This window comes from Taudactylus pleione, unplaced genomic scaffold, assembly GCF_031769625.1.
Source record: "Taudactylus pleione unplaced genomic scaffold, aTauple2 ptg000274l, whole genome shotgun sequence".
Classification (NCBI taxonomy): Eukaryota; Metazoa; Chordata; class Amphibia; order Anura; family Myobatrachidae; genus Taudactylus; species Taudactylus pleione.
In genome coordinates, this window is record NW_028284676.1 from 2,478,028 (window position 1) to 2,486,239 (window position 8,212).

Here is an 8,212-nt window from a genome sequence, read left to right on the forward strand (position 1 = left end):
GCTGTGGTTCCCAAAAAAGTTTCTTTGACCACTATCCTTATGTTCCACCACAGAAGACTTTTCCCAGCCTCTTCACAACAAGTGGGCATGTACTCACCACATACTACTCTTGGTTCCAGGTAAACAGAATCCTTAGTCCTCAGTCTATTAACTTTTTTATTGCAATGAAAACTTACCACACACATTTATGTAAAATAGAACATCCAGTGTTTCTGTTAACAGGATATAGCCCCAATACCCAGGAATCAAGGCCACAGTCCTTTGTCAAGTTGGCAAAGACAAATACAGGATACCCACTGGCGGTTCATTCAGGAAATGCTGGGTCCACCACCATCTACGCGTTTCAGACTCACTGGTCCTTCCGCACATCCTGATGAAGGACCAGCGAGTCTGAAATACATAGATCCTTTAATTATCTTTGCCAACTTGACAAAGTGTCGAAGTCTCTCCCATAGTAACCTTGTTTTCCTGTGGCATTCAGTAGATCAAGATCTACAAAGTTTCTCTGTTTCTGCCACATGCGCCATTCACTGATCTGCCCCAAAGACAAAACATGCAACAGGAAAACAAAGAAAAAAAAAACAAAACCTAGCTGTATTATGTCCAGTACCACTGATGAGGGCATCAGCTCACATGGATTGAACCACAGGAGCCAGATGCTGTACAGCCAGAAAACCAGAACTGCAAAGAGAAGAAGCCAGCCCAGAACCTGGATTATACAAAATTACCACAAAACAGTACGATGTTGTCAATCTTGCCTAGTTGTAATCATTAATGCCTATAAATAAAGCGCATGCTAGGAAGGGCTGATCATTATTAAGTCTACAGAAGAACACAGGTTCACATTGGTGTAAAAGGCAGAGATCCTTTACAAACCAGTGGTAACCTGGGGGAAAAAAATATAAAATTTTTTTAACAACACTAAGTTACTGTACATTTCAGCAAATATTCGAGATAGAAAAATCAGTGCACTGTGAAAAGTTGAAAAAAAAGTTTTATTGAAAAGTGGAAGACATTTAAAGCGATTTGAAGGGGGAACAAATTTTGTAGGGACTACAGGGATTGCTTTCAATTGCAAGAGTGCATGAATATAAAAAAGGTCTACAATGAGGGTTGCCCAATACAATTATGGAATTAAAGAAGAGATTCTCATCCAGCCACTGCAGGCTCAAGACAGTTTAGTAATTAACACAGCCATCATAGCAGCTATCCCAGTGATAAGTGACACTTTAGGGGCGACCACTGAATTACAGAGGTTGGTGACGCAACAGGAACGAGTTGTTGTCACGGTAAGACCCAAATAGGTCACAGATGATTCAGTGAGACACTCCGCGGGTCCTAAGCATCCCTTCTTTCTTAAATTAAGATATCCTGCAAGAGATACAAGAACAAGGTTAGATGCAGTAATTTGTGCTCCATGTACGATGTGTACCCTACACATGCAGACTGTCAGACTAAGAGACTGGCACTTTAAGCAGGTCAGCCTTTTTATCTGCGGAACCAGGAATGTAAATCAAGCTAGTAAAGCTTCCTAAAATTAGTAGGCTTCTAATTATTACCACCATTTACCTTACCAGGCCAATGCAATTCCTGATCAGAGGGAACAGACAGAGGTCCCTCTGCAAGTTGGAGCAGAATTAAATTTTGGAGCCCTAGAAAGATTTCATACAGACACCCCCCCCCCCCACACACACTTTAAGTGGCCCTGGCAGGGCTATTACAAGTCTGTACACCAGGGTGTAGGAGTCCAGTAGTGCTGGGGCTCTTGGAGTCCCCTCCTTGTGACCAGTTTTAGCAACAAGCAATACTAATCCATAGCCAATACTTCCTTAAAAAAAAAAAAATCTCTCTCTCATCAATAGTCAAGGCAAATGGTTGATCTACAGCCATTATAATGGAATCATTATAACCAACATTATTTGATGGGTGCTTGTTAGTGGTGACAACTAAATTGTAGGTTACGCTCTATGCAGGTCACTTGGTTTATCTTTTTTTTTTTTTGGCATATTTTACTGTAATTCAATTATAGGACTCACTAATGCGTTCAGGTTAGTCACAAGTTTTAACACCTGAATGGATGGCAGGCCATCAAGGTAGCAGAGAGGATGAGCTGTAGATTTCCTCAGCAGCCTATCCCGGGAACACAGTAATATTCAACGATGCCCCAAGTAACAACGTTATCATGAGACATTGTTGGATACTTGTTTAGCAATTTCACAAGTTTATGTAGCTCTCTTTCAAGTTGCCCACTAATGACCAGCATTGCTGATTACTCACCGCTTTTTGCAGTTTCAGTGCCGCATATCTGCAAGAAACCACAACTCTCCTTAGTGGGGAACAGGCAGACTCCATAATCGCATGAATAGCAGTCCAAGGTATGACCTAGAGCAAAGAGCGCACAAATGTTATGTCAGCCACTTGAAAGTTTATTCATCACCTAAACCCACAGAGTCCACCATGTTATGGCTAATTAATAAGAAGTTTCTTATTTGTTGGAAAAAAAAAAAAAAAAAAAGCAGTACAAAAACAAACCACATCAAGTGCAGGAACCATACAGGCTTTTCACAAAACAAAGAAACACTTGGCTAACAACATAATTCCATTCACCACGGACAGCAGAAACGGCTTAAGGGGCATAACATGAGGGAGGTTCTATTGAAGGAACTAGAACTTTTGGGGTAGCATATCCAAGATGTGGCTGGGTGAGCAATTCACGTCTGGCATTAGAGTACACTGGGGTATTCAGAGAGTTCCTCAGAAGTGTGGAAGAGATAGGAAGCTCCACGGCATTAAGAGTGATGGAAAGGATGGGGTGTTTGATTTACAGCCATTGAAGTCAGATGGATGGAAATACTTGGAATTGCTAAGTGGCTGTGGGTGATTTCATCCATTAGCAAGAAGAATTCTAGGTCATTAATGGAATGGGAGAAGCTGATCTGATACAAGTTGGGGCTGGGCGAGAGCCTTGGCCGAGTTATACCCCTTTTCCACCAAAATTCCGGGTCTGACCCGGAGTTGGAACAGGGTTCCCATACGGATCAGACCCGGAATTTAGCAGGCGCCGACTCGGGATATTCCCGAGTCGGCGTAGCTCACACAGCAGTTGGGTCTGCATAGACCCGGCTTTTCCGGCATGAAAGTGGACGCTTTGAGATGACGTCATCTCCAAGCGCCTCTGAAGCCGGACCAATCGGCCAGCTTGCGGCGCACTGCAGGTCATCGTGACGTGGAGTGCGCCGTACACACAGCAGGTTTTCATGGGTTACTCCAGTGTTAAACCCTGCTACTTACCTGGGTTGGATTGCCGGGTCACTCAACCCGGCGATCCAACCCTCACCCCTTTTACACCAGGTAGCTGCCAGGGTTAACCCTGCAATAACCCGGGTTTTAGCTCCGGTGTAAAAGGGGTATTAGTCAAAGGTTATAGGATACATTTTTTAAGATTGAGACCTGGATACTAAAGTAGGAAAAAAAGCCAAAAACCTTGGTTTAGAGGGTCTGTAAATTGACAGGAGTTGATTGGGTGGTACTTTATCTCTGTTCACTGACCCTTCAGTTCTGTTTTGAGCACAGATGTACTGGGTGGGCTGGTGTGCGTTGCTAGGGACACTGGAACCCTTCCTTATATCCCAGGCTCCAAGTCTCAATGTACAAAAGGTGGAATGCAAAATGTAACACATTATATATTCCTATATAATATTTGTGATCAGTAAGTCAACAGGTCACAAGTACCCCCCCCCCCCCCCCCCTGGACACGAGTAGTATGCTGTCCTGGTGTGTAACATAGGGACATGGTGCCACAGGGAGCAGCACCTACATCTGTCACTCTAACCTTTTGTTAGAACAACTTCTGGACAGCCACAGCTGAGTGCCGCGCCCATAGGACTGGCCAGCTATGTAGTGGGACTGCCGCAGGTGCTGGGAGAGTTCTGTGTGGAAGTTTATTTCTTGCATAATAAACTCAGCAGAAGGCATCATGATTACTTCATTTCCATCAGCAGTCTATTGTTTAAACTCCCTCTCCTGCAATGCCAATAGCCTGTATCTTGCATCCTGGTCGGCCAGACTGCAGATGCACCAGGTCTCACAAATGGGATCGGTATGTTATACTGCTAGACCTAAGCCCAGCAGATAAAATACAGACGCCAGAAGATGGAGAATCCGACAGGGTAAGTAACCCCAATACTACCCCTCTCCCCCACAACCCTCCCTTAATGGTGCCTAACCTTAACCTCCCCACCAGGGGTGCCTAAACCTTTAATACCATTTGCAGTGTCACTAACAAAGATATTAAACAGCACTGGTCCAAGTACAGAACCTTGGGGTACTCCACTTGTCACATTTCCCTCCTGAGACTGCACTCTATTTACTACAACTCCGTTTCCTATTCTGCAACCAAGTTCTTATCCATTTAACCATTTTAGAACTCTGTCCCAAGTTCTCAAGTTTATCAGTCTGCGATGTGGGACCTTGTCAAAAGCCTTACTAAAGTTTAGATAAGCTACATCTACACCCCCCTTTCATCTGTTCCTTTAGGCACCCAGTCAAAAGAGTCAATAAGATTTGTTTGGCATGATCACCCCCTAGTAAACCCACGCTGTTTGGGATCCTGTAAATTGTTGGATTTCCACAACTCTTTCTTTTAATAGCGATTCCATTACTTCCCCTACTACCCATGTCAGGCTCACTGGTCAGTAGTTACTTGCCTTTTCCGTGCTTCCACTTTTGTGCAGTGGGATTACATTTGCTCTTTCCCAGTTCTCTGGAATTACTCCTGTAGCTAGTGACTGCTTGAATAATTTGGTTAATAGCGCTACCAGCACCTCTAAGCTCTTTTAGTATCCTTGGATGCAGGGGCACATCTATAATGGGTGCAAGGTGTGCAGTGCACATGTGGCCCCTGGCTCAAGGGGGCCCACACCGCACCAATATTTTCTAAGACTTACCTCTCCGAGGTACCGCGTCAGGTGTCTCAGCCCTGCACAAAAAGCCAGAAAATGTCCACCGGCCAGCTTCCTAGCGTTTTGCGCAGTGAGGAAATTGCTGGGAAATTTGACCCCCCCCAATGACCTGCACAGTAGACTCAGGGCACAGACTAGTGCCCAAAGTCTGCTGCATACATGCCTACCCTCCCGTGTTCGCGGGAGGCTCCCAATTTTTCAGGTAAACCCCCCCCCCCCACACTCCCGGAGAGGTAGGCACTTCTCCCGCATTTTGCCCACTTCCTAATGAACTGGGGAGAACTTCCGTGGTAATCGCGGGTCCCCTTATTTAAGTGTGCAACAATCGCAGCAATTTGCCTCGGAGGTGGCAGAGCTTAATGCCACAATTTGTCAGGCCCCACCCCTGTCACGACCCAGCTGCTTCTCCTCCCCGGGTTCTCCCGGGGAGGATATTGAAAAGGTAGGAAATATGGTTTACTGCTGCTGCGGGGGGAGAGGGGAGGGGGCCCCGGATGGGGAATGCACAATTGCCCCCTCCTCTCTTAATACACCCCTGCTTGGATGTATCCTATCTGGCCCCATTGATTTATCCAATTTCAGTTTTGTTAGGACCTTTTCATCTGTAAAAATACTTTTATCTACCTCATGTATATCCTTGCAACATAACTGTGGCCCCTTCCCCTCTGCTTCAGTTGTGAATACTGAGCAAAAATAATCTGCTATGGCCTCGTCTCCATCCAAAAGACTCACTGTCAGTCTTCATTTTTATTATTCCACCATTTGATTTTCTTCTTTCACTTGTGTTAGATATTTGCAGATACCATAGAGAATGCACTTTAGATGTTGTGGAACTGCACATCGCAGCATGCCCCTCCCAGTTTTGCAGAAGGTATGCACTATATAAATAATCATCTACCTTGTCCTCATGGGACCCCAGCTGAGTGTTTTCAAGGGATCCTCAGGAGTAATAAGTGCCATTGTGTTAATCAAATAACACCTGTGCTCCAGCTAGATGGTCTGGAAAACAAGATGCCATGAGGACCAGGTGTAAAGTCCCCCATACATCAGAGATTGCACGATTGCTACAATCAATCTCTGCTGTATGGGGGCCTTTAGAAACATGCCTACATGGAATACTTATATGCTGACATTCACACCACAATGGGCTCTATTTATTAACATTATTTTTACTAAAATAAAGTGAAAAAGGGTGTTTTCACACCCTTTTCACATTATTTTAGTTTCACCTGTAGTTATTACAGGGCAATTGGAGTAGAATTAGTAAAATTCTACTCCAACCCCCAGTATCACTTATTTTTAGTAAAGCAGATCGCATTTCCCATAATTGTAATGGGAAATGTGATCCGACCTTAGTTACTAAAAATAAATTGTAAAAAAATACCGGGGGAAGCCCTGTGATAATAACGCCACCTGGAGGTGGCGTTATCCAGGGTCTCCCCCGGTTACCGGGCTCCCACTCTGCTCTAACGGGGAGAGCAGAGGCGGGAGCCGGTACCAGTAATCAGCTATGTGGTCTAAGTAGACCGCAAGCTGATTGCTGTAAAAAAAAAGAAATAAAAAAAAAAAATTTAAACATTTTTTTTTTACTTACCTGAATCCAGGGACCGGTGATCGGGCCTCCGGTGATGGCTCCTCTCCGGTCAGCTGGTCTCCCATAGTACACTGGGGCCCGGTCATCAGGTGATCGGGTCCCAGTACAGTATGGGAGATCACCTGATCGGGAAGCCCGGAGAAGATCACCGAAGGCCAGCAGGATGCAGGTAAGTGTAATGAAGGGAGGGGGGGAGGTCGCGGGGGTCCGCGGGGGCGGGGCTTAGCGTCGGTGTGGGGGTAGTAGCGGTGGTCGGTCGGCGCATGCGCGGGCTCTTAGTCGCGGTATTTTTTCCGAAAATACCGCAACTAGAGTGCGGATGGGATCCGCAGGGACAGAGCTTTATCGCAAGCTCTGTCCCTGCAAGGGATTTATAGTAAATCCCTGTGATATTGCCTGAATTCGCAATGCGAATTCACTCGGTAATATCACACTACAACCCGCATTCAATATGCGGATTGTAGTAAATAGAGCCCAATATCTTACATTTTCTGACCTTTAAACACGAATATCTATTTGTAAACTACAGAGACAGACTTAAAAGAATTCTATCATGAATGTATCAAAAAACACAAATATTAGCCTGTGAATGAGGAATGTATATTTTAGCAGAGAAGAAAATGCAGAGAAAAAGGACAATTTTTGTTTGTACGATCGGTTACAGATTTGTAGCAACAGCCATACAGCTTAGACAGACCCCACAAGCTCTTTATGCATCAATAAGGCAGCCTAGCCCTGGTCCAGGCTAGTATGCCGCAGTATCAATTACCTTAACAGCTGCTAAATGCCTGCACCAACTGCAGGGTCCTATAATCCCACGCCACCGTCTATATAGGATAATGATGTAACCATCCACTCTCCGTACATGTATCCTTCTCAATCTGGGTGAGGAGTGTTATTAACCTTCTGTTATCACACCCACATTGCAGACATACACACCATATACTGCAGCAGTGACCATCAAGGGAGTGTGGAAGATCAGTGCACTTTGTAAAATCCCACCATGTGATCCACTGTGATAAAGTAGGACATTATATACTTCCTACCAGCTGGTCACCCTTGCAATAAGGAAAACTACTGTATAATGTTCATCATGGGAGACAAACCAAATAGTACAAGGTTTTCACCCAGGACAAAAAAAATGAAATAAACATGATCTTATATCCATCAAAGCAGAAAATAATGATTTACCCACCTCCACTTCCTCCCCCCTGATTAGCTTTGTACCCCCCTTATTCATATACCCACATGGATGGTTCCCTTACCTATGTGGCAGCTTAGCAGCAGGAGGACACATGTTATTACACTCTGCACCATCATTTCTCCCTCAGCTCCTTTCTGCCTTCCCCAGTCTGTGCCTTTGTCTCTTTTAAATAGAAACTCCACCCAAGTACCCTTGATGGAGCAAAGTGAGGGGAGGGGAACGGAGGGATGTCCTGCAAGAGGCAATGAAATCAGCCTCTTAATTAAGCAGCAGGCATATAATAAGACCACCCTCTAAAGCAGAAGCACATGGGGGAAGGGGGAGTGTGAGATACTGGCATTATAATGTTTAATATTACAGCCCAGTGTCCTAAAATCCTCTGCTCCTCTCACAGGGTCATACATTGGAGCACCTGACTGTGTCTGCGTCCTTCAGGGAGAACATTGAGGCAGG

General features: G+C 45.0%; 1 protein-coding gene across 1 annotated transcript; it reads right to left on the reverse strand.

Moving 5' to 3' along the window:
- Positions 1–976: 976 nt before the first annotated feature.
- On the reverse strand, positions 977–7,985 carry LOC148513680 (uncharacterized). The gene is made up of 3 exons (XM_088481556.1): positions 7,821–7,985; positions 2,278–2,382; positions 977–1,371 (listed from the first exon to the last, which is right to left on the reverse strand). The coding sequence occupies exons 1-3, from the start codon at positions 7,873–7,875 to the stop codon at positions 1,169–1,171; spliced, it is 363 nt and encodes a 120-aa protein (XP_088337682.1). The 5' UTR covers positions 7,876–7,985; the 3' UTR covers positions 977–1,168.
- Between the last annotated feature and the right edge of the window lie 227 nt (positions 7,986–8,212).

Excerpts from the sequence above, each read along its gene's own strand:
- LOC148513680 (XM_088481556.1), bottom strand. The coding sequence starts at position 7,875 with ATGATGGTGCAGAGTGTAATAACATGTGTCCTCCTGCTGCTAAGCTGC. Across the intron at positions 2,383-7,820 it reads GCTGCTAAGCTGCCACATAG|GTCATACCTTGGACTGCTAT; the intron begins GTAAGGGAACCA and ends TCTTTGCTCTAG. Across the intron at positions 1,372-2,277 it reads CACTGAAACTGCAAAAAGCG|GATATCTTAATTTAAGAAAG; the intron begins GTGAGTAATCAG and ends TATCTCTTGCAG.